The sequence below is a fragment of the Triturus cristatus genome, chromosome 2_1 (genome assembly GCF_964204655.1).
Source record: "Triturus cristatus chromosome 2_1, aTriCri1.1, whole genome shotgun sequence".
Lineage (NCBI taxonomy): Eukaryota > Metazoa > Chordata > Amphibia > Caudata > Salamandridae > Triturus > Triturus cristatus.
The window spans coordinates 359,451,485-359,478,398 of NC_140581.1; the positions used below are offsets into that span (position 1 = coordinate 359,451,485).

The 26,914-nt window shown below is 45.1% G+C and overlaps 1 protein-coding gene across 1 annotated transcript in view; it reads left to right on the forward strand.

Moving 5' to 3' along the window:
* Window positions 1-26,914, forward strand: part of LOC146864198 (granzyme A-like) — a 175,566-nt gene that overhangs the window by 11,638 nt on the left and 137,014 nt on the right. Inside the window, exon 2 of the mRNA XM_085631289.1 lies at window positions 17,189-17,333. Within this exon, the coding sequence (XP_085487415.1) occupies window positions 17,189-17,333 (145 nt within the window). The remainder of the gene's footprint in view (window positions 1-17,188; window positions 17,334-26,914) is intronic.

Consider the following 26,914-nt stretch of genomic DNA (forward strand, 5'->3'; position numbering starts at 1 on the left):
GTCAGTCAGATGTTGGAAGACAGACAACGCAGATAACAAAGAGTAGCACAGGTTCATTACACACCAGCAACATGTTTATTCCACATTAGTTGCATGGTAATTCTACGTAACAGTGGACACGCTCAAAAAGTGTTGGAGAATTGAAGTCCAGGGATGTGTGGTACATCAGTTGATGGGAATTGACAACTTCCACGCTGGTGTTGGATTCTGGGTGTTGGGGGGTCAGTGTTGGCCAAACAACAGGCAAAGTACCCTGGGAAGGACAGACACAAGACAGTGAAAAGCACAGCAGAACAGGAGAGAAATGCAATACACATGCACAAAACATGTCGCAAGAAACCTACACAAAAACAAGTTAGCAGTACTACCCTATTGTGGGGTACACACCACCTGAATGGACACATCACTGCACGCATCCAGTCAAGTGGAACACAGACACACTCAGGCAGCAACAGAGCAGCCACAACACATTCCAGGCTACCTCCATACATTGACATAACCCTGGAAACTCACATTCAGGTGAAGAAGTTGTTGAGCTGTGAGCGGACCTCACCCTCATCCTCATCATCACTGGCATCTTGGCCCAGGCCGGGATCCTCCACAGGTGCCGGAGGTTGGTCATCGTCATTGTCATCCTGGATGAGCGGCACCTCCTTTCGCACTGCCATGTTGTGTAGCATGCAGCATACAAGGATTATTTTGCACACCTTTGCAGGCTCATATGGGAGGGCCCCCCTGGTCTTGTCCAGGCAGGGAAAGCGGCTTTTCAGGAGGCTGAATGTCTGCTCAATCACCCTCCTGCTCCGACCATGTGCCTCATTGTAGTGCATCTCAGCTGGTGTCACAGGGTTCCGGAGGAGTGTCAGCCACCACGGCATGTTGGGGTATCCGGAGTCACCTACACACACAAAAATGAACAAGTAGCTGAGTTTTGTAGGAGTGCGGAATGCAACATTGACAAACACACACAATGAGAAACAGTCAGTACACACCGACAAGCCAGGCATGCTGTGCTGGCGTCTGTGACATCAGCGTTGCAATGCGACTACTCCCCATTATGTAGGCATCGTGCGCCGAACCAGGGAACCGTGCACACACATGTGTGATAGACATGTCAGCAAGACATACCACCAGAGCATTGATGGAGTGGTACTGCTTTCTGTTCCGGTATGCCTGCTCATGTGCCTGTGGTGGTCTCAGGGCCACATGTGTCCCATCAATAGATCCAATGACGTTCGTCATCCTCCCCAGTGTATAAAAGGCATCCTTAATTTCCGGGAGTTCAACTGGGCTAGGGAACTTGATGTACAGGTCTAGGAAATGCAACATCCCCTCCAAGACATCGCATAGCACCCGACTAAACATCGTTTGCGACATACCACCAGCAGTAGCCACAGTGTACTGGAAGGTACCAGTAGCAAAGAAGTGCAGGGCTGCCATTACCTACACCTCTGGGGTCAGTGCTGTAGGGTATGCCCGGCCAGGTAGCAGATGTGGCGCCAACTGCTCCGCCAACTCCTCAATCAGTGGCCTGGTGAAGCGGTACCGTCTGATGCAGTCACGTTCCTGCATTGTCGCAAGGTCTGGGACTGGTCTATGGACATCTGGTCCCCTGCAGTACAGAGATGGACAAAGGAAGATTGTCAGTTCATCCACCCTTTTGTACATGACCAGGGTCCATATGACATGATAGATCATGACATTACACAATGTACTGAGGTGTGTGCTGTTGGGCATGGACACATATGTCACCTACATGACCATCACCTCACATCTCAATTCCACATGTCCACATGAGTCCCATGTAGTGCAATGGCCAATCATCTGGCTGTGTCACCCAACCTATGTACTGCTGTGACGTTCCAAACACACACAACAGTGACAAGTGAGGCCTGATGTCTCCCAGGCTTCACAGATCTTTGTCAAGCAGAAACACAGGGTCCCTGTATTGCCACATCGACACTGGCATGGACATAGTGTATCACGTACACACCACAAGGCAAGCGTAAGTCCCACAGGTAGTGGCCACTGTTGTTGCTGCAGGCCCTACATGTACGTCTCTTAGACACACACATACCATCAAGGTTGATGCACATACCACATGGATGTGGAGACTGTGACCCATTGGGCACATTTGATCAGACACATCTGAGACACAACATGCACACAGACTGTGGGTGCACATCAGTATTGTGGCTACAGGTCTCACTGTGATGTACATGCCATCGCCCCCTGGACTCAGGGTGTATGTGACATGCCCCAAACATATCCAACATGAAACTGTGTCCGTGATTCATGCCCATTACTGTACAATTGCACATCACAGTGGTAATGTGCACGACATACAAAGGATTCTGCCCCCATGTACATGTGCACAGCCTGGGAGTGGCTGCACAAAAGTGCCACCCAACAAACCAAATGTGGCCCCCCAAACACCCAGGGAATTCAGCCTTACATGCCATGGGACACTGTGTGGCCAATACTGTAGTGTAGTAGGTGTGCACAGGTGTCCCTGGCTCGTAATTGTGTGTTGAATCCGTAGAATAGTCACACCAATGAGGTCCTACGTGTGTGACAGTGTGTACGCATTGCACGGTTCATGACCAAACCGTGCATACGCTCTAACATTGAATGCAATGAGGCCCGACGCGGGTGACAATACGTATGCATTGCACGGTTCATGACCGAGCGTGCGTGCGCTTTGGCATTGAATGCAATGAGGTCCGACGCGTGTGACAATGCATACACATTGCACGGTTCATGACCGAGCCGTGCGTATGCTTGGTCATTGAATGCAATGAGGCCCAATGCGTGTGACAATGCGTACGCATTGCACGGTTCATGAGCGAGCTGTGCGTACGCTTTGGCATTGAATGCAATGAGGTCCGACACGGGTGACAATGCGTACGCATTGCACGGTTCATGACCGAGCCATGCGTACGCTTTGTCATTGAATGCAATGAGGTCCGACGCGGGTGACAATGCGTACTTATTGCACGGTTCATGACCGAGCCGTGTGTAAGTTTTGACATTGAATGCAATAAGGTCCGACGCGGGTGACAATTCGTGCGCATTGCATGGTTCATGACTGAGCCGTGCGTACGCTTTGGCATTGAATGTAATGAGGTCCGACGCAGGTGACTATCATGCATACGCGTCGGGCAGGCATGGTTCGAGACAGGCGTACGCCTTGGCCATTCAATCGTATGGAGACGGGTGCATGTATATTTTCAAAATACGTGTTGTACAGTCAGTTGACCGAGCCGGGCGCACCCATTGGCTCCGGACTGTCATGGAGACGGATGCGGATTTAAAACTTGTACGAGTTGTGCACTTGAAATTCAGTTGGATGCCTACAACAATGTTGCAATTTCAAGTGTTTCATGAAGGTGAAGATTTGAACGATGCGGAAGGCATGAACGAGTCATACATTTAAATGGACTGGCCAGATTCATAGAATGCAACCGTGTTGGACCTATCACTTTGGACACATGGGACAGATTCTGCCGCTGCAGCACAGATATAAAGCTGGCTGGCCCCCAGGGAGCTCACTTGCCTGCACTACATGCTACTGGACCACATCCCTGCTACCACTGCTGCTGTCTCTGCATCCTCTGGCTCCTGCTATGGCACGTACTCTGGCGAGGGCCTCAGCCTTCACTGAGGAGGAGAACCAGGCCCTGCTGGACGGGCTCCTTCCACAGTACAGCAAGCTGTATGGGAAACCAGGGGAGCAGGTGAGTGTGCAGTCCACTGCCTTCCTAATTATGCATGTTGTCTGATTAGCATTACTAGCAGTGTGTACACCAGTGGCAAGCATTCTCACCGACTACTTTCATCCCCCAAAGTGTGTAGGTACATGTAATGAACAGGTGTCCTGCTGCTAAAGTGCATTAGTGCACGCTTAAACTATCCAGGCATTCTTAACATGTCAGACATGCAGGTGATGTGTCCTTCCCCATGGTTGCACTACCTGTGTAACTCATTTCCCTTGGTGATGATGACATGTATATCCAAATGTGTGCAGCACAAATCTGGGGCATGTGTGTTAATGTTCTTTTAACTTTGTCATCCTCACAGGTTGATGCCCACCAGAAGCAGGAGATATGGCTGACCATCGCCCGGGCTGTTCGTTCGGTGGGTGTCTACAAGCACCGGATCCGCAACTGCCAGAAGAGGTGGCAGGACCTTCAAGGCTGGACCCGGAGGATAGCTAGAATCCAGCTGAAGCTGTCACCTCCACTCAGGAGGGGTGGACACCGGACCCTGAACCCCCACATGCTCTGGATACTGGCGGTGGTCTTCCCGGACCTGGATAGGCAGCTGAAGGCCAGACAGCAGCAGGAAGGGGTTAAGTCCATGCCTAATATGTGTACTATGTCTGACATGCTAATTGCAGTCTTTTGGCCTGGTCACACTTTCACATTACGTAGGTCTTGTAGTCCAATACTCAGGTCCCTCAATTGTGTGATGCACCCTCCTCATCTGTTCCACAGGTGTGGCCCCTACAATATGTTGCTTGTGTCACTAGGGCACTGTGTCCCTGCAGTCAGCTATGCTTCAGCTACCGGACAGCATCTGTCCCCGTGACTCTGTTGTGTGTTTCATGGGTGGGTCAATTGTTTGCCCAATGCCTGAGATCTGACATGTGATCTGTGTGTCCCCTTGAGATGTGTTCCAATTGCTGGTCCTACTTGCCACATGTGGCTGGGGTATTCCAAACAAACCCATGCAGCAGGGGACTCCAATTTTGGGACCTCAGGAGTATGTATATCAAGAATATCACACTTGCTTAGCCACCTGACTACTGTCCAGGGCCAAACACTTTGTCATGTAGACCTGGCCAGTCATGCCTCCTCAAGGGCATTTAGAAACACTCTGTAATCCCACTCCTGTGTATGAAATTACAGGTTGTGCTTAGTGACATGTGCCCTCAGGTGTTTGCCTCTGTGTCATTAGGGTGTGGCTTGCTGTTACGTACAACTGGGGTGTCCATGATTCAGAGGGTCAGCAGGACATCTGAGATGTGACTGTGAGAGACAAGACCTGTGTGACATATAGGTGTGTGAGCATCTGACAGCACGCAATGTTGTATGCAACTGTGTCCTTCATGCAGCTGGGTTACATGCATGGCAGACTGTGATGTGTTAATGTACATGGAGTTGTGTTTGCAGAGACTCATATGTCTGATTTGCGTGATGTGGGGTCTTCTGGGTCCTGTATATGTTTGCAGAGGATGGGCAAGTGCGCCGGTCATCTGCAGAGTTATCTTTACCCCTGAGCTAGGATTGTGAGTCAGTGCATATTGTTGTTGTCTGGATGCCCTGCCCCTGTGACAGGAGACAGTGTTGACTGACTTTCCAGGCATGCCAGTGCCAAGGCATTTAACTTGCTATGAGTGATCCTGCATTGTGTTCAAGTGTGCACCATGCATCCCATTTTGGCATTGCCCATCAGGACATGAGAACATCATAGTGTGTGTTGCTGGCATGCATCACAAGCATGTGAAATGAGTCTCTGCCCATCCCTTCATCCGGACACCTATACTGAGTCAGTAGCAAGAGATGTGCTGTGTGTATAGTGACATACTCCTAAATGTTCACTTGCATGTCCAAATGAGGTGTGCGATTGGAGCCACACAGAGGAGTCGTCAGCACCATCACCCCCAGCTGAGGGCCACAGCAGCTCTGAGGATGACTCCCTTGTGGAGGCGGGTGTCAGCAGCTACCAAACCCCAGCTAGTGATGCTGTCCCCACCACCGCCACCACCACCGTCCCATCGGCTCCTATCCCTGTAGGCTTGCGTGTTCGTGAGCATGTCTCCTTTGTGCCAGGCTCTGCACCCCCTGCCCCTGTGTCCTCTGCTGCCCTGAGTGAGGAGTCTGTAGACTTACTTAGACAGATCCATGTAGGGCAGACGTCAATGCTGAAGGTTCTCCATGCACACACAAGTCTGTTGACACAACTGGTGTCGTTCATGGAGAGCATTCCATCGGGCATGTCTGCCCTACAGAGGACCAATCAGTGCATGGCCTTCTCCCTGATCAGAGCAGTGTCCCTCCTCCAACAGTCTCGCACCCCTCCTACCCCTGCACCACCCACGATTCCTAGCAGCCTACCTGTCCCAAGCACACAAACACCCAAACCAAGGTCAAGACGTGCACACAAGCAGGCGCAGGGGAGTGATACCACACTCACAGGGGCTGATTTGCAGACACACACACAGTCATCCACAACCACTCCGCAGTCCTCCGAGACCTCTTCCTCCCAGCCCCCTTCCCTTGCCTCACCTGCAACCCCATCTCCACAGAAGCTCTTCCTCTGTGACCTTGACCTCTTCACCACCGACCCAGCATATCCTGATTACAAGGGGAAGAGGAAGTCCCCACACACAGAGGGGAGTGCCCCTCACACCCGGACACCCTCCCCCAGGCACAGTCAGACTGAGACCTCCACCCGCATGTCCTCCCGGAGCCGGAAGAGCAAGACCCCCACCACCACGCAGCTCCAAGGAAAAGTCTCAGTCCTCCATCCCCCAGGCCACCACTCCAGAGGTTCACCCGCCACTCCCTGTCCTGGGTTCCCCCACCCAAAGATACACCATCCCCAAAATGCTAAGGCCCTCCCCCCTACCACTTGCTCCTCCACACCTGGTGAGACGGTTAGTGCCACTAATGTGGGGCCCGTGTCCCTCCCCTGTCCTGCCGACCTCACCTGCCCCCATTCCGCTCCCATGGATGTAGGCACTGCAGAGGAGTCCATGACCACCCCGTCTGACTTGGGCACTGCAGTGGGGACCCAATCCACTCCATCTGACCTGCCCACTGGAGTTGTGCCGGCACCCACCCCATCTGACTTGTGCCCCACATTTGTGACTGCACCCACCACTTCAGTCAGCTCCACCTCAATTGCAAGTGTCTCGCCTGCATCCACCACCTCTTCACTGCCTCCTTCTGCTGCGCCCTGATCCTGTCCCTGCGGTGCCTGGCCTGCCCCCATGTATGCCCCTCCGAGGGGATGACCCCGGTCCTTGGCAGTGCAGGCAAGCAAGGTGTGACAGTTGTCACTCTAGTTCACTCCTTGGCATTTGGACAAGGACTGGCCATTGACCTTTTGTTTGAACGGACGTTTAACTTTTAATATGCTGAATAAAGCTTTTTTCTTTATCCTTCTGAACTTGATTTAGCTGTACATTATGTTGATGATGTTTAACATGCCCTTGCACCTGTAATGCTTGGTTTCCAATGTTGAATACTGATGTGTTGCTGTGAGGTACTCCATGTGGTCCATGAGATATGTATCCTATTCTGGTGGGTATCCATGTCATCCTTTGCAGCTACCTGGGTGTGTCATGATCAACTATTTGTGGACATCTCTGTGAACATTTCATTTGCATGGTCCCATCTATGGCTTGCACCCATGCACATATGATGTGCTGCACATTGTCCAATTTGTCAATTTCACAGACTTTGTGCGCATCACCACTGGACCTACAGGTGTGGGCATCATTGGTATAGGAGAAACTGGGTCCTCTGTGCAACTTGCTAGACATATGTTTTGAGTATGTGCAGATGACTTAGGGGAGACTCACGTACCCAGGCTGTTGTGACCAGAGCCTTTATTGTGTGGTAACTGATGGCTGACTGACCAAGTGTTCTACTGACATGAGTGAGACGTGCTGTGAATATGTTTGGCACAGCTGGGCTTCCACAGGAGTCGGGTCCCCACAAGTAAGTTTGTTGTCCCGTGACATAGCCTGGGCCCATGGTATGTGTTGTATGAGCATGTTTGTGTGTCCACATCCTTGTTCATACACAGGCAGTGTTCCCATGATATGTTCCTGTTGTTGATGCTTGCTGAGTGGTACTGGGTTCATCCCACTACTTTGCCATGGGCTACCAGATGTGTGGGTGCATGACACACTACTGTTAATTGGTGTATAATTATTGGGATTTGTCAGTTCTGAGTGGTGATGATGTTGTCAGACACAGATGGGACACAGTCACGGTTCACCAAGGCACTTGTTTATTTGCAAAATCATGTAGTTGTCCCCAGGTGGTACCTTTCAGTGATTGAGATATGTGTATGTGTGTGTGACTGCTCCCACTTGACGGGTTCATGGTTGCAATGTTGGCAGGTGTCAGCATGTGTGCCTTGTGGTTCTCCTTGGCTTCTGCATTGTCCAGGGACTGTGGAAGGTATTCTGAAGGTTACGTGAGCTTTGACGTCATGGACATGTACCGCACAATGTGCAGTATGTCTGTTATTCCCCAGGGTTGTAAACTGTCCTTGTGTGATGATTCTGTGCACCTTAGTTCCTCCCAACCTTCCTGTGTTTGTCATGGGTGCATGTGCAATGTCATCTGTCCATTCTGGCTTCACAGATGCACATTGTTGCAGTTCAGGGTGTGTGGTGTTGAGGGTGGACTGATGTAAATGTTTGCATGGATGGTCCCCTAGCTCCCGTTTGTCCATGGATGAGGGGCCATTCTGAGTGATTTGTGTTTGTGTATGTGTGATGTACGTTTGTGGAACAGAACACATGTCTGGGTTTCCCAGTTTGTATGACATCTGCCTTTGTCATCACAGTGGAGGTGTCATGCATGCTTGTGTCACCTCAATGTCCGGTCCCTGGGGTAGTGCAGTTGTGTGTCAGTCTCTTGCTGTGTTAGTTTGTGTTCATTCCAGCTTGGGTCACATGTGTCTGTTGTGCTCCCTCTCATCTCACAATACCTGATTGCCTACTAAGGGTGTCTCAATGATGGTTTACTGTTGTATGGCACTGTGTCCACATCTGTGTCACTGTGGTTCAACCTCCCTCATGTGTTGTGTAGTTGCCTGGGGATACTGAGACACACACACACACACACACACATGTTGTGTCAGATGTGCAGTGTGAGGTTGCCTGTTTGTGATTGTGCATCTGCATCAGTGCATTGGTATTGCTATTGTGGGCCATTGTCTGGATGCTGTTTCTGTGATTTTCCCTGCTGTCCCTGTGAGTCATATCACATCATTGTGCACATGCATCCTGGTTGTTAGGTGCCATTGCTGGCATGGAATGTGAGTTTGTGAGCTGACACCTACAGTCTACACAGGTTGTTTTGATTAGTGTGTTTATTTTCGAGATGTGTGTATACTTTGTGATGGTCACTTCCGCTCTTGTGTCATTGTAAACTGTATGCATTGTCAGCCCCCATGTGTGGTGCCTGTCTGCACATGGCCGAGAGTGTGTTATGTTTTCACAGCACTGTTAGCCTCACCACATCTCTGTGGGAATGGGACACAACCACTACTTCGCCCCAGAAGTGTTTAATGTGTTGGGAGCAGTGATCATACATGCTGTTTGTTATTTGCAGCTTTTACCATGATGACACTTACCTTTTGGTCACTGTGATGAGGGGGGGTTTAGACCCCATCGCCATAATGCTCAACATCTGCTGCAGTTTGGAACCCCACACATAACTTTTGTTCTACACATTGAGGGGGTGTTCTTTTTACATTGACACAGTGCTATGGTGATGCTTGCCTTGTGTAGGCCACACTCATTTGTTGGTCACACATGTGCTGTTAGTTACATTGTATGTTCGAAGTCATAATCACTGTTGTGGGCATTTGTCACAGACTACACACTGTTGTCATGATGTTATGAGTGGGGGTGGCAGGGGTGATGGGCAACATAAGCCCTATGAGTGAGGGTGGCAGTAGTGATGGACAACAGGTCCCCTATGGCTGGGGGTGGCAGTAGTGATGGGCAACAGGTCCCCTATGAGTGGGGGTGGCAGTAGTGATGGGCAACAGCTCCCCTATGGGTGGGGGTGGCAGTAGTGATGGGCAACAGGTCCCCTATGACTGGGTGTGGCAGTAGTGATGGGCACCAGGTCCCCTATGAGTTGGGGTGGCAGTAGTGATGGGCAACATGTCTCCTATGAGTGGGGGTGGCAGTAGTGATGGGCAACAGGTCCCCTATGGCTGGGGGTGGCAGTAGTGATGGGCACCAGGTCCCCTATGAGTGGGGGTGGCAGTAGTGATGGGCAACAGGTCCTCTATGGGGGGGTAGCAAGGGTGAGGGGCAACATAAGGCCTATGAGTGGGGGTGGCAGTAGTGATGGGCAACAGGTCCCCTATGGCTGGGGTTCGCAGTAGTGATGGGCACCAGGTCCGCTATGAGTGGGGGTGGCAGTAGTGATGGGCAACAGGTCCCCAATGGGTGGAGGTGGCAGTAGTGATGGGCACCAGGTCCACTATGAGTGGGGGTGGCAGTAGTGATGGGCAACAGGTTCCCTATGGGTGGGGGTGGCAGGGGTGATGGGCAACATAAGCCCTATGAGTGGGGGTGGCAGTAGTGATGGGCAACAGGTCCCCTATGAGTGGTGGTGGCAGTTGTGATGGGCAACAGGTCCCCTATGGCTGGGGGTGGCAGTAGTGATGGGCACCAGGTCCAGTATGAGTGGGGGTGGCTGTAGTGATGGGCAACAGGTCCCCTATGGGTGGGGGTGGCAGTAGTGATGGGCAACATGTCCCCTATGAGTGGGGGTGGCAGTAGTGATGGGCAACAGGTCCCCTATGGCTGGGGGTGGCAGTAGTGATGGGCACCAGGTCCCCTATGAGTGGGGGTGGCAGTAGTGATGGGCAACAGGTCCTCTATGGGGGGGTGGCAGGGGTGATGGGCAACATAAGCCCTATGAGTGAGGGTGGCAGTAGTGATGGGCAACAGGTCCCCTATGGCTGGGGTTGGCAGTAGCGATGGGCACCAGGTCCGCTATGAGTGGGGGTGGCAGTAGTGATGGGCAACAGGTCCCCTATGGGTGGAGGTGGCAGTAGTGATGGGCACCAGGTCCACTATGAGTGGGGGTGGCAGTAGTGATGGGCAACAGGTCCCCTATGGGTGGGGGTGGCAGGGGTGATGGGCAACATAAGCCCTATGAGTGGGGGTGGCAGTAGTGATGGGCAACAGGTCCCCTATGAGTGGTGGTGGCAGTTGTGATGGGCAACAGGTCCCCTATGGCTGGGGGTGGCAGTAGTGATGGGCACCAGGTCCCCTATGAGTGGGGGTGGCAGTAGTGATGGGCAACAGGTCCCCAATGGGTGGGGTTGGCAGGGTGATGGGCAACATAAGCCCTATGAGTGGGGGTGGCAGTAGTGATGGGCAACAGGTCCCCTATGGCTGGGGGTGGCAGTAGTGATGAGCACCAGGTCCACTATGAGTGGGGGTGGCAGTAGTGATGGGCAACAGGTCCCCTATGGGTGGGGGTGGCAGTAGTGATGGGCACCAGGTCCACTATGAGTGGGGGTGGCAGTAGTGATGGGCAACAGGTCCCCTATGGGTGGGGGTGGCAGGGGTGATGGGCAACATAAGCCCTATGAGTGGGGGTGGCAGTAGTGATGGGCAACAGGTCCCCTATGGCTGGGGGTGGCAGTAGTGATGGGCACCAGGTCCCCTATGAGTGGGGGTGGCAGTAGTGATGAGCAACAGGTCCCCTATGGCTGAGGGTGGCAGTAGTGCTGGGCACCGGGTCCCCTATTAGTGGGGGTGGCAGTAGTGATGGGATACAGGTCCCCTATGGCTGGGAGTGGCAGTAGTGATGGGCAACAGGTCCCCTATGGGTGGGGGTGGCAGGGGTGATGGGCCACAGGTCCCCTATGGGTGGGGGTGGCAGTAGTGATGGGGAACATAAGCCCTATGGGTGGGGGTGGTAGTGGTGCTGGCCATACAACCCCTTTGGTGGGCTGTTGTTAGTGGCCAGGATGTGGATCCCCTGTGTGTGTGTGCCATTTTGCGGGTACGTGTCATTTGTTTGTGTTGTAGGTGTCTGACTTACCGCCTGCGCCATCGGCATCGGGGTCTGATCCGGTCATAGATGTAGAGTACTGGTATGACCTGCGCGATGGGATTCATAATGTGTTCGTGTCGTACACGCTGCTTGTTGCTCCGTCTCGTACCCATGTATTGAGTTGTGGCGCGAATCGTATCTGATATGCTTGTTTTCCGGTTGCTGTGACGTCCCGTACGTGGCGACCCGTCCGGCGCGTAGGAAGTATGCATCGTACTTGTCAGGCCGGAAACTGCTATGGATACTGCTTCCGGGTGACTCGGTTCAGCGTTAGGAGTTACGGCTCGGACGGAGAATGGAGCTTGACTCACAGCCTACGTGTCGGTCGGGTTTTTGGCAGTTATGCGCATCGTACTTCCTCTGCAGGACGGACCGGCTATGGGTGTACGTGTCAGTCGCACGGTAAGGCTACGGACAGCTCTTGGAGAGCTGTCCACCCCGACATCGGAATCGGCCCCTTTGTGATAATTAAGGAAATCTGGTAAACAAGATCCCCCATTGTTCTTAATCATTTTAATTTATTATAACTTATATGAGGAGATTTATTATTCCAAATAAACTTAGAAATAAGTTTATTTACATTTTTATAACAGTGAAGAGGAAGCTGAATAGGTATCTTAGAAAGAAGATAAAAAAGTCTGGGGCATTTTAATAGAATCCAATTTTCCCCACCAAGATAAATGTAAAGCAGACCATTTATAAAAAAATTATTTGATATGATTGACAATATAATCACAATTCAACGCGATCAAATGTTTAATGGTGTGAGAAAATAAAATACTAAGGGGCATATTACCAAGAAACAGCGTTAAAATAATCGCCGCTTTAGCGGCAGAAAGCTGCTGCAAAAGCGGCGATAATGAGCCTGATAATATGCCCTTGAGAATTCCCATAGAAGCCCATGTTCTGGTGTTAACATGGGCGGCATATTATCAAGCCCATTATCGGCACTTTCTGCTGCTAAAGCGGCGATAATTTTAATGCCGTGCTTGATAATATGCCCCCACGATATTGGAGTTTCTCCTTTTGCCATACTATTTCTTTGTTGTATAGCATATCCAAGACACAACAAACATTGAAATAATTCTGTTTTACTTGTATTTGGAGTATATCCTGAATCTGAGGGTACTTATTAATTAGATTTAATAGAGGTGGAATGGAAAAGGTAAGATCTCCATCATACAAGAGTACATTATCTGCATATGCGGATGTTTTAATAGGAACATTATTTATGAGGAGACCTCCAGTTTCCCCAGAATTCCTAAAGACAACAAGCAAAGGTTTAAAAGCAGGAGGAAAAAATAAAGGTGATGGGGGCAACCTTGTCTGGTACCCCTACAAAGGAAAAATTCATAAGAAATATGATCATTAATAAAAAAGCTTGGTGGGAGGACCAGAGTAAAGAGCAGAAATAATACTCATAAACAAGCTACTAAGGTTAAAAGCAGATAAGGTACAGAAAAGATGTTGCCAATGACCTTATCAAATGACTTTTCTGCATCTAATGCTAAAACACCAGATGACATCATTAAAGAAGGGCCATTTTCAATAGCATGGAATAATCATCTTACATTTTTTACTGCATGTCTATTTTTCATGAAACAAGAATGGTCCATATAAACGATAGGATCAAGCCCAGAGGCAAATCTGGCTGCCAAAATCTTTGCATAAAGTTTATAATCCTGATTAATGAAGAAAATAGGCCGATAATTTGGGACATTGGTCGGATCCTTGTTAGGTTTCGGGAGAACTATTAGTAAGGCCTCCGTAAAGGTCCCAGAGGTTAAACATGTATTACAAAAATTAGTAAACAGTTTGATGAGGGGAAAGGTAAAGAGGACATTCTTTATAAAATTTAGCAGGAACACCATCTAGACAAGTAGATTCATGCAACTTAAGGGATTTCATAGCTGAATGCACTTCTTCTAAAGTAATTGGTAGATCTAACTTATCTCTAACTGACTGATTAATCTTGGGCAAACCACACATATCTAAAAATGTATCAATATGTAACATATCACAAGCCAGAGGCTTATTATATAAAGTCAAGCAATAATTAATACATTCTTGAACTATTTCTTTGTGAGATAAAACAATTTGACAATTAAAATAATGAATTGCATTAGTTTTAATTTTTATCTCTCCTAATACACATATAAATTGCCAAATGTTTTCCAGATGAATTAACTTTGAAACAAAATCATTTAGAAATTTGTAGGCCAACGCTATTGCTTAATGTTGAGTTTAATTCATAATGGAGTCTTTGTAATACTAATTTATATTTGATGTCATTAGATGTGATAAAGAGATGTTCAGATATTGCTATCAGTTTATCTGAATCACTGACTCTGGAATTCAATGATTTGTTGTTATGGTCCATAAATAAATTGTCACCACTGTAATATACCCCATAAATGCATCTTATCTATTAACAAGTGAAGTAGAACCTTCAAGGTTAAATTAAAATTAATAATTTATACCAGACAAAAGCTTTGGCTTATTTTTCTCATTAAGGACAATTTTAGTATTCATGCGCAATCGACCTTGCGATTGTGGAGAGGAGTTATCTCGTAAAATACAAGAGATTAGCGCATGATCAGAAATATCAATATAATTAAGAGCAGGGGCAGAAACTGAAGGGATTGATTGACGGGGTATTAATATAAAATCTATACGAGAGTAGGAATTATGAGGATTAGAAAAAAAGTAAATTGTTTCTCTGTTGAATGATGTTGGCGCCAACTATCTACTAATTAAGTAGTTTTAAAAACAGACTTTAGAGTGAAAAAGGTCTTGGGAGAACGATATTTGGTTTGAGATGTCCAAGACAATAAAGGGTCACAGATGAGATTAAAATTGCCTCCAATAATAAGTGGAACATTACCTAATTTTAGTATTTCTGAAGTAAAAGGGGACCAAAAATTAGGATCATCGGATGTTGGACCGTACTCATTAACTAGATGCAAAATAATATTATCAATTTTCATTTTAGCAATGATGTAGTGACCTTCAGAATCTGAACACTTATTTGCAATTTGAAGATGCAATTTATCTGCAAGAGAATAGCAACTCCATTTTTTTGTTATGTGCCAGAGAAGAGATAACCTTACCATCCCATCTTTTGTTCATATAAGATAAAACTGTATCATTTATATGTGTCACCTGAAGCAACCAAATATCAGCTTTATGTGTAGCTAAATATTCTAGAACATTAGTATGCTTCACAGGTTATTGCAAAACTTTAACATTAAAAGAAACAATGTTATGCCAGTACTGTTATCTATTCTTATAGAGAAGGAAGAACAGTAATGCAGGAGTAAAAAAAAAAAAAAATAGATTAGAAGAATACAAAGTAGCTCTAACATGGTGTAAAAGGAAGAAAAGGAAATATGTAGACAAACACAAAAAAGAAAACATAGACAGAAATAAACACGACAACATAAAAACATTAATAATAGCCCAGAATCGCACGCATGCAAATACAAGATCAGCCAGCCCAAATGATGCCCTCAAAGAAGAACTTAGAAAATAGGTGAGAAATTATAACAGTGGAATCAAGTGTCAGACACATTTATTTTTTTTAGAGTGGTCACTGCTGATCCAGGAATAAACGAAGATCCTCAGGGTGATGAAAAGACTTGGAGAAATTATCATTCCATATTCTCATGAAAGATGGATCAAAAAGGCCATATTTGAAACCACAGATTCTTAGTCGGGGTCTGAGGTCCGAATATTCCTTGCGTATTCTAACAGTTTCTTTAGCAAAAACTTGGTGAATAAAAATTTGATGACTATTGACTATCAAAGGCAGGATCTCTCATGCTGGTTTCCAGATCATCACCAGATGATGCAAAACCTTGAAAATCATTTGACGAGGATTGGTATGAATTGGATTACGATGAGAAGGAATTCTATGTGTCTTATCAATTTCAAATTTCTCTGGAAAAGTAATATGTAAAAGACCCAGTAGCAATCTTTCTAAATACTGTCTGGAGTTATTCCCCTCAGCATCCTATGGCAAATAAAAAAAATTCAGGTCGTACTGTTTATTACAATTTTCTCAATCAAGCAACGGACTACTCATCAGTAATATTTTTGCTGTAAGAGGCCTCAAACCATCAATTTTGGATTTATTATCCTGTATTGTAATTTCACTGTCAGAAACTTTCATAGACAAACTTGCCATATCTTTGCAAATTGTTTTAATTTCTGAGGCAATTCTTTCTGTATTGGAAGAAACAGCTTGTAATTCCTCTAATAAAGTAGATAAAGAAGGTTCCGCAGACTCCACAATTTTTGACTTGAATGGTGGAGGTGAAATATTTAGTTTGCATTTGTTAGAAGCAGCATGCACATTTTTCCCTTCCATTACAATAAATAAGCTGCAAACTGTGACAAACGCAGCTTAAAAAGATGATAAGAAGGAAATAAGTGACATGCTCTATAATAGGAGGCTCTGCAGCAGCTAAAAACAACCGTGGGTGTGGTTTAGGCCAAAGTCACTCCCTTTCCTGTGAAGAAGTGCCCCCTCCTGAGAGAAAGCTTTGGTGGCAGAACACTTGCCTGATCAGTGAAATGTTGGAGTATGAAAAACCCTCAGAAAGGCAGCAAGAAACGGTTCAGGAAAGGCATCAACATAAAACTCCTGCCTTGCTTAGCCCTCGAGGAGCAATTTAACAGGTATAACTTTCCTAAAAATGCGACATTATAATCGTCTATAAATCAAGCTTTGCTGAGAGCTATCAAGCAGCCGCGATCTTATTTCGCGAGGTCACGCAACTCCCAACATTTCTTGTTTTCTAAAACAATAGATTATCTTGAACCTTTGCTCTCCCCATGCCTCTTCATGCCCACCCATGTTTCTTTGTGGCCCTCAGATCCAGAATCTGAGTCAGAGCTGCAAAATATAGACCATGAACTTTTTATCGGCTGCATACAATGGTATATGCTAATCAAGTGATCTCACTGCACAGTGGTTTTCAGGTTATGCTGGGTGTTGGCAGCGAACTGATAGCCCGAAAACACATGGGGTTAAGACTATCGGGGGAGTCTCCTTACATACGTGTTCCAGGGAGCACTATGAACAATATCTGGGTGGAGTGAAAAGCGAGGAGGTACAAATATCAGAAAGTCTCCAAACTGAATTTTAGTACTGAGGACTGCATTTGGGAAGCCCTTGATGTCCCCAGTCATAGCCTTGCTCTCACAGTTCACCCCAGGCTCTGCACACATGCCTTTTCTACAAGTTGACATTTTCATTGCAACAGCTTGTAAAATACTGGGCTTGGTAGAGCACATTTGTGAATATTGCTGCTGAAGTTTAACCATGTTTTACTGGGTTGTGCTTTCCACAGATCAATGCATGGAAATCATTGGTGGAACTGAAGTGGTTCCACATTCTAGACCTTACATGGCTCTGATAAGGAACAAACGTACGCTCACTTGTGGAGGGACATTGATCGAAGATGGATGGGTCTTAACAGCTGCACACTGCACTATGTAAGTACTTTAATTACAAAACAACAATATGTTTCAGCACAATGGGGATATATGAATGCAAAAAGCGACTTCTGAGTTTGTCTACAAAAGGTGGTGGTGGGGGGGTAAATGGGTTTCTGCTCAGGTTTATAGAGCATTTACATTATGTAGCGTATGCCTAGCACTTCAGTTGAGCCATCACTTTAACATGCAAAGGTCATACACATACAGGCAGCAGGAATGTTCTAACTTAAGAAGGTGACCTCCTTACTCTGCTCAGGTGGATTGGAAGGTAACACTCAGTAGTAGATCAGTCCCCGGGGATCTGAACCATTCTGGTAGTTCTGGGAAACATTAAACATACTCTAAACCCAGTGAGGTCACGCAAGGACATGCACACAGACTCTGGGCTTGGTTCAGAAAAGCAGTCCTGAGGCACACATTACAAACTCACTCACATAAATTCCAAGATCTGTAGTTACAGGGCTAATACTTACAAACATCAGAGCTCCTCAGAAGGCACTTTAGGGTTGGGGTGGGAGAGTGTGTTTCCTGGATTAACAAGAACAGTTAAAACCAAGGTACTGACAACATTTTTTCTGGTTTTTCACACTGTTGAACACACCTAAAGCTACTCCAACACCAGGCATTACCGTATGTGCGTCCAGTGTGTCAGAGGGAAGAGAGCACCTCTGAATTTCATGGTGATCCAAGGGAAGAAGTTCCCTACATGGGAGAATATTTTCCTTGTGGATTAAAACGGTTTGGGTGATACTCAGATCCTCTCCCCTACCCATGTGGATTGTTCTTAGGAGCAGTACAAGCAGTAAATCATTAGTGGTCTCAAGACTAGAATATGGTTCTGCAACCCTTTTAGGTCTTTCCAGATCAAGAACGGCTGCACTAAAAGCAACCATCAACGCAGCAGCTAGACTGGTAATCAGCATTAGACGCTTTGATCACATTACTCCTTCACTCAGGTCTCTCAACTGGCTCCCTCTCGAGGCCAGAACTCAACTGAAAATTGCTTGCCTCTTGCATAAAGCTTTACATCCTAATGAACCAAGGTACCCGGCAAAAAATATTTGAATCTCTGGATGGAACTGCTCACTCAGGAACGCAAACTCTCTCAGGCTAGACCCCCAATGCAGATTCAGTAAAAAAACAACCTACACTTGTTCCTTTTCTGGATCAATTCCAAGGATATGGAACCTTCTACCATCCAAGGTCGGTCTAACCCATCGACCCAGAAGTTACAATGAGCCCATCCCCTGGGTCCATGGGCCCCCGCAATGACTCTAATACCAATACAGAGCTGAAGCACATCAGTGTCCAGTGGAACCAACACACACATTGTCCCCTGGGTTCCTGAAACAAAACCGACGCAAAGCAGAATCATGGAATTCTACCCTGGAGAACCTACTCCAATGACGCACAAGGAATGGAGATGGTCTATTAATAACTCTGTTACTACATACCATATGTTACCGAAGTTCTTCAAAGTTGATATTTTTATTAGATGTTCTTTTTCTGGTTCAGATCTTTGTTTATGTTTATCTATCATATGTACAGCACTCTGATACCCTTGGGTCATGTTCCTGCTTTATAAAACCCCATGAAAAAATAAATAAAGGAGCACAAGGGGGGGGGGGAGCGCAAAAGGAAATCTACAATTTGAATAGATTTCAGTGCATTAGAATGATTCTATAAATGGCCATAAATTCAGAATTATCTGCTGAGGCTCAAGCATAAACCCTGAAATATATTTCTGAGTGTTTCCTAATTTTTCCATATTTGTCTCTGTTCAAGCAGAATGGCACAGACTTCCTTATATTACACCATTGAAAGGATGGATATTTTGGTGTTGCTGTGAAAGGAAAAAACTATTTCCTAAATATTATTTCACCCTCTATGGATAAGAGGAAACATTATTAGTGATGATGAATCCAAAAGAAATACTTAGGAATGTCATGAAACCACAAAATTAGCAAATAACTTTCAGACTTCAAGGGCAAACTAAGAAGGACACAGTGGGCTGTGACATTTTGCTTTGTCTTTAGGCCAGGGACTGCTAAAAAGCCCTTAGCCCTGGACTCTGAAATGCTTGATTAAAAGGCACATGAAGCACAAAAAAGGTGATGGGAATCGACTTGCAATAAGTCTACCCACCAGCAACGAGTATATGAAGAAAACCAGTTGATTGGTAAAATGCTTGCTAGCTCTACTAAAACTAAGCAAGAGTCAGCAATGATCACTGAAATCTTTGACCCTAGAAATAATGGCCTTTTAACTGAAAAGGGAGAGATTGCACAAACATTCTTGGAACATTATACTAAATTATATGCAACCCAATACCAGGTTGGAGTAGAGCAGATTAATCAATTTTATGAGGAGGTCGAGGTACCCAGTCTTACAAGAGAAATGGTAGAGCAGCTCCACATGGATATATCCATAGATGAAATAGAAAAGGCCATAGGATTAATTCCAGAGGCAAAAGCTTGTGGAGCGGATGGGCTCCCGATTGAGCTGTATAAAACTTTTAAGAAGACACTAACTCCCTTTCTAAGAAAAATATTTACTTATATTAAGCAGGGTGGTAAGGTTCCCATAACTTTTAAGGAGTCTATCTTGATTAGCTTTGTTAAAAAGGGGGAAGAGTGAAAAAGATGTTAACTCTTATAGCCCAATTAGCCTTTTGAATGCAGATTTTAATTTGGGCACAGCGCTTTACACCTATAGCACAAGTTTTAATTCATCCGGATCAGACTGGGTTTATTTTAGGTAGATCTATGTCAACGAATACCCGGTTTTTAATTCAGACCCTAGACTTTGTCACTGTAAATAAACTACCCACTTTTATCACAATGGTCGATGCCGAAAAAGCATTCGACTTAGTGAATTGGGAAGCTCTTTTTATCGGTTTATCAAAGTTTGGGTTCCCTAGCCAAATTATAAAAATGCTTAAAAATATATACCAAGGAGCTCACACCAGGCTGATTATAAATGGTGAATCAATTGGGGAAGTAGAAATAAAACGAGGGACAAGGCAGGGTTGCCCTCTGTCACCCATCTTGTTTACATTTTTTATAGAGCCATTGGCATGTAGAATTAGGGATAATCTTTTAATTAGAGCTCCCATTGATGGGATGCCAAAAATGAAATTATTTGCAGATGACATCATTTTGTATTTATATCCGGATGAAATGAACTGGAGCAAGGTACTAGCGGAGTTTAGAAGATTTGAACAAATAGGGGGTTATAAAATAAATCAAAACAAAACAGAAATGTTAATATTGAATAATGATTATAACTTTCTACCCCCGAATTTAAAATCCCAAGCGTTGAAAACAGACCCAATAAGGTATTTAGGCATATATGTTTCCAACCAAGTTGATCAACTTTTTAGCCTGAATTATACGACAATGAAATGTAAGATCAAAAGCTTATTGGATAAGTGGTCTATTATACCATTGACTTTGATAGGCCGGGTTGGGCTTTTAAAAATGTCTATACTACCCTTATTAATTTTTTTATTTATCAATGTCCCTCTTAAGATAGATGTTAAGTTTTTTAAGGAAATCGATTCAATGTTTAGAGAATTTATATGGAATAATAAGATTTCCAGAGTCAAGCTCCCCACATTACAACTAGAAATAGATCAGGGGGGATTGGCTCGACCCAATATCCAAATCTATTATGAGGCTGCCATACTGGACATAACTGCCCGTCTACTTGTTAGTAATGATTTGACAGAAATCTTTTTCTATGAAAAAATGCTTAGTGAGTCTGGAACACAATTATCAGTTTTTCTTAAAACAACCAAACTACCTAAGAAATCCCGGTATAAGACATTACGGGACTTCTCCAAACGCCTTTTATGCTTTTTTAAACAAATTAATTCTTCTGGCTACATTTTTCTAAATCTCGAAGAAAGTAGATCTTTAGGGCTGCAGATGCATTCTTGCCTTTTAACAAGATGGAAGGACAATGGCTTTTTCGAGCTGGGTAGCTTTTTTATAGCTCAAACCTTAATGTCCTGGGAACAGGTGGTAGCCAGATGTGGGAACCTGGAGAAGCCCGGATTCTTGGAATATTTACAGATCTCGCATCTGATTAAAAAATATGATATTTTACCAGATCGGGTACCAGGGGGACTTGCCAATGCGCTTTATAAGATGAGATTGAAAGGCGTAGGAAATTGGTACTCTCTACTTTTAAAACAAAGGTCAGCTCCAATAGTTGAAACTTTTTGGGGAAAAATCATACAAGAAACTAATTGCAAGTTCTCCCATCAAGAATTGCAGCAGATTGCACTATTAGGTAGTAAAGTATTGAGAGCGGCCAATTTTAAAAGGATGGCCTTTCTTTCAAGGTGGATGGCATATTATACTCCGGCAGTATTAAACAAGCGCCATGCCGGGGTTGAAAATAACTGCTTTCGGTGCCAGGCCTTGGGCGAGGGGGACTGGCTACATATTTGTTTTACATACCCAAAACTCCAAATTTTCTGGAATACATTTTTTTCAGCTATAAGTTATGCAATTGATAAAAATATTGATCCTGAGACAGAGGTGGCATTGTTTGGGATCTCTAGAGTAAGAGCTGACCTAAATAAAGTAGAAGCGACGTTCGTGGCTATTGGCACTGTAATAGCACGGTCATTGATTCTACAAAAGTGGAGAACAGAAGAGATCCCTTCCTATTCGGAATGGTTAATTAAAATGTGGAGGACAAGGAGATATGAAGAAGCATATGCCAAGCGGGTATGGGCAGTAAAAAAATTTACTTTGGTTTGGAGGTTTTTGGATAAGTATCAAGCCATATAGAATTTTAGTATGGTACTGGACCAGCACTTTAGCACTAAGCACTTTAGCATATTGCACTTTATGAAAATTTGTATTTTTGCACAATTTATTGTTGATTCGATGAAATAGATTAAAATATGGCGGGAAAGAAGGATGCCATTAGTTAAATTGTTAGCAATATAAATTTGAAGTTTTGTAGAAAGTCTAATAGTGTTGCACACAGTATCAAGCTATATAGAATTTCAGTATGGTAGTGGTTCAGCACTTTAGCACTTAGCACTTTAGCATATTGCACTTTAAGAAAATTTGTATTTTTGCACAATTTATTGTCGATTTGATGAAATAGATTAAAATATGGCGGGAATGAGGGGGGTGGAAAAGCAGATGCTTTTCTTCCTGTGGAATGGAGGCCATTAGATAAATTGCTATCAATATAAAAGTGAAGTTTTGTAGAAAGTCCAATAGTGTTGCACACTGCACTTCATTAGCTTTACACTTTGCTTTAGGTTATTTTTATGGCTTGTACTATAAGAAAGCATGACGCTACTTTATGTGGGGTTGTTTTATAAGGCTATATCCTCGATTACAGATTGGTATGTTACGATGTGTTGTTTCAGATTCATACATGTATTAGAAAGTAATTGTAAAAGTGTTTAAAAATTGTTATTTATCCTGCTCTCCTCTGCTCAATAAAATTCTTTTTTTTTTTAAAGTCTACCCACTGGCAATAGCTTGGGGTAGCACTCCAACCCATTGTTCTTATGCTCACCATGCAGCTTCAGTTTGAACCCAGCCATATGCAAATCAGTCTTGACCCTGCTCCTCATGGGAACAGTCAAGCCCGAACTGCTAAGCCAGGTCCGCCCTGAACCAGAACATGTGCAACCCAGGACAGGTTTTGTCCCAGGTATGGGGTCATCATCCGTGTACAGATTGGTTCCAGTGACATAGGGCCATATGTAGGTAACATACTATTTACCGATTAATAAATACCGAATTTTACCGATTCGGTATTTATGAATCGGTAAATAGTATGTAGGTAAACAATCGGTAATTATTACCGATTCGGTAAATATCGGTATTTATGAATAGGTATTTACCGAATCGGTAATAATGCATCCCTTCCCATTCATTCCTATGGGCCTGGAGGCCCATAGGACTGAATGGGAAGCCATTTACTATTACCGATTCGGTAAATACCGAATCGGTAATAGGGGAAGCATAATCATGGGTGGCAGGGTGTCACATTGACACCCTGTTGCACCCCTGATTCGTGCATGTGTGCACATGTGGCGCACATACATGCCCTAAGGGCATGTATGTCTGCCACATGGCACTTTTAAAGCAGCCAAATTTCGCTTTTTGAAAGGTATTCGTTATTTAACATCAACCTGTAGTTGGTGTTAAATACCGAATCCTTACTACGGAAATTCACTCACTTGAGTGCTCCCTACATATGATTTAAGGATTCGTTAATTTACCGAATCTGTATTTTACCGATTCGGTATTTTACCGATCCCTTACCGATTCGGTAAATTACCGAATCCTTAAATCATGCCTCCTACATCTCAAATGCCTAAATACCGGTCGGTAACGGGATATTTACCGAATTTCGGCCGTTACCGACCGGTATTTAGCTACCTACATGAGGCCCCTAGTGAGCATGGGATCCACGTCTGGGCATACCCATGCAACTTAGGGTAGTAGGATGGATTGCGATGCGGCCCCAATGGATTTCTAGTGGCTTAGATTAATTCAAGCATTGCATCCATCACTGTTTTGTATATTTGTTTTGTTTTGTAGACTTGGTTTAAAGGCATGGTATCAGTGGTGGCTAGTAGGGAATGGGGCCGAGTGGCAGGGGACCGGTGGAGGTAGGAGGGTAGAAGAAAACTTACCTGTTGCTCGCATCGCCAGCTGCTGCCTCTCCACCGCCTCTTCTCAGTCTTAGGAAGCACTCAGGAGGCACACCTCCCTGAGCCAATGACATTGGTTCCCCGAAGCAAATCACAATGCTGCAATGCAGCATTGTGATAGGTCTGAGCGCCATGGTTGGGTACTCAGATGGGACAGGGAGCCTGTGCATGTTCCCCACCAAGCTGTATAATTGCAACCTGGTGGTGAACATGCAAAGTGTGCATTCCTGTTTGGCCGGCCCAAGTCTGTCGGCCAAAATGTCATGGGCACCTTGAGTGTGCTCACTACTACTCCTCCTGGCCCCTGCTCTGGCCAGCCCCACCAGTCCCCGCATATAGGAACGAAAAAATAAAATGATATAACCTTCCGTTATTATAAAAAAAAATCCTCTGCACTGCTCTTAAAGCAGTGGGGTGACGCTCCTCTGCCTTAACCAAGGGGCTGCCACTGCATGGCATGTTTCCAGAAATAGCTTTGAGTTTGCATGTAAAAATTTATATAATTCACAGTATGGACCGTGTACAAAGACAAGTAATAAAAAAAAGAAATGCATGCTTTGCACCTAACTTTATCTGAAAATAGATACTGAAGAGTTCTACACATAAAAGTTAAGAAATACTTTCTGGAAAGTTGTGCTCTCCACTAACATGCTCAACTCTGCAGGAGATGGGAGTGCACATCTCTTTCATCAAGGGAGACTCATCAACCTCTTGACTAGTGGTTGGTGGAAATGTTTCTAGTTATAGTGGTCAGAGGTTTTCCTCTAACTCTAGTGGGTAGAAAGCCTACTAGCCCTGTGTGGTAAAATTCGCATCCTGATTTGCCATGTTTGGGATCAGTCATCCCGCCGCTCCTCAGGGTGACATGTCTGTGTTCAGATAGCTATACTCACCACAGTCAAGAGACTGGCCTGCAATTAGGTCTGAGGATGGGCACTGGGGACTTGTTTTGTATAACATTAATTTGAGGTTTACCCAGAAAATTAAAAAAAATATTTCCACATGCACAACATCAGGAACCTCCACTATTTCAATATCTTTATATGTAACGTTTTTTCAAGCTTTCATTTGCATTAACAAAGTAACTTGTTCAAAAGGCCTTTTGGGTTCTTATTAATGCGACATATAGCACAGCGGCTGTGATGCTATATATGACCGACTGCTTCACGTACCATATATTCTCTATACCAGAAGCCACAGCCTCCTATTTGTCTGGACTGGAAGACTGTAATCCACCTAGGGTAGTTGTTGATTTAGTTATGAGTGTTGGAGGGGAGCTCGTGCTATCATACTGATAAATACCTTTTTATGTTTAGCGCAGCTTGATTGACACCTTGGGCCAGCTCTAATTTACGAACCGTTTTGAAGCGTTAGGTCTAGATTATACACTGAGTAAACCAGCCATGCCGGATTCTGCCATTTGGACCCTCGACTTGACGTCATAATGGCAGCATTAGGGGATTCGCATCATTAGAATATTGTCTTATGGGTTCAAGGAACAATTCAAAGGTCACACGACTGCCAACGTGGCTCAGTCAGTTCAAGGTGATCATTTCTCCCTCCCAGAATGGACTCACCCACAGTCTAACAAAACTGGAGCAAATTTTATTCTGTGTACAGCTTTTGTTTGGGAGTTGGATGGATTAGATGACAGCAAAAATAGTTTAAAGTACCTGACATATAATTAAAGCCCATACAATATATTATATATTGAATCACCTGTTTATTTATATGAGAATTGCCACTTATTTATGTAATGACTGCCAAATAATGATAGCTTCTTATTTTTATTATTATTGCTAGTATTTTTATTATTTAAAGTAGGTTCGGTATTACAAGTATCAGTGGTGATTGCAGTGTTGGTAACAGAAGTTCCAGTAGTAGTCGGATAAAACAAATATTATAAAAGAAGCCCTAAAATGAATCATAGCATATAGTCATCCTTTTTATAGCAGATGAAACAGGATCAGGTTGTACCTGGAGGCGTTTGCCCAGGAAAAAGGCATGGAATGAGGAAATGCATGTGGAAATGGGCGGTATCACACTGATGTCTACATGTATCCCCCTGGAGGCCCCTAGAGGCATTACTTGTAACATGCGGTAATAGCGCAACTGGGAATCATCGGCAGTGGCACTATCAAATAAAAAAAATTAAGGGACATATCAGCAAACTGGCGATGAAAGATTATCGCCACTTTAGCGTCCGTTTTCGGACGAAAATCGGCGATAATTTTATCGCTTAATCAGCAAGGTCACGCTAACGTGTGATTCCTTGCTTTAGCTCCCTCTCACATAACGCCCACCTTTGCATCTCTAATGAGATGCAAAGTGGGCGTTCCGTCCCAAAATAACTGGAGAAATGTCGCTAACCGACATTTCTCCAATTATCAAGGGAATCGCTAACAGGCATAGCGATAAGAAAAGTAGCGCTAACCACAGTTAATGCTACTTTCCTTACGCCTGCTTTCACCCTGACTTAGCCATTATATCCAATGTAAGGTGGATATAATGGCTAAGTATGCCCTGCCTTATCAGCAAGCTAACGCCAAAATGTGTGAGCTTATCGCTGGATTTTCAGCGATAATCTCACTTTTGGCTGTTAGCGCGAGAAATTTTATCGCTTTTGAGATAAGCGTCGCTGATAGCACGCTATCTCAGCGATAAAATTCCACGATAGCCGGCGATAATTATCCTAGCGCTAAGTGCGCTTAGCGATAATTATCGCCAGCCCTTGCTGATATGCCCCTAAGTGAGAGAAAGGAAGGGGTTTTTTTTTGTGGCTGGACATGCACACACATCACAGCGTTATTGTTACTGTAATATGCTGCTTCGCACCAAATGCCCATGCGAACAGAACCCAAGCATTGGAAACCATTGTCTA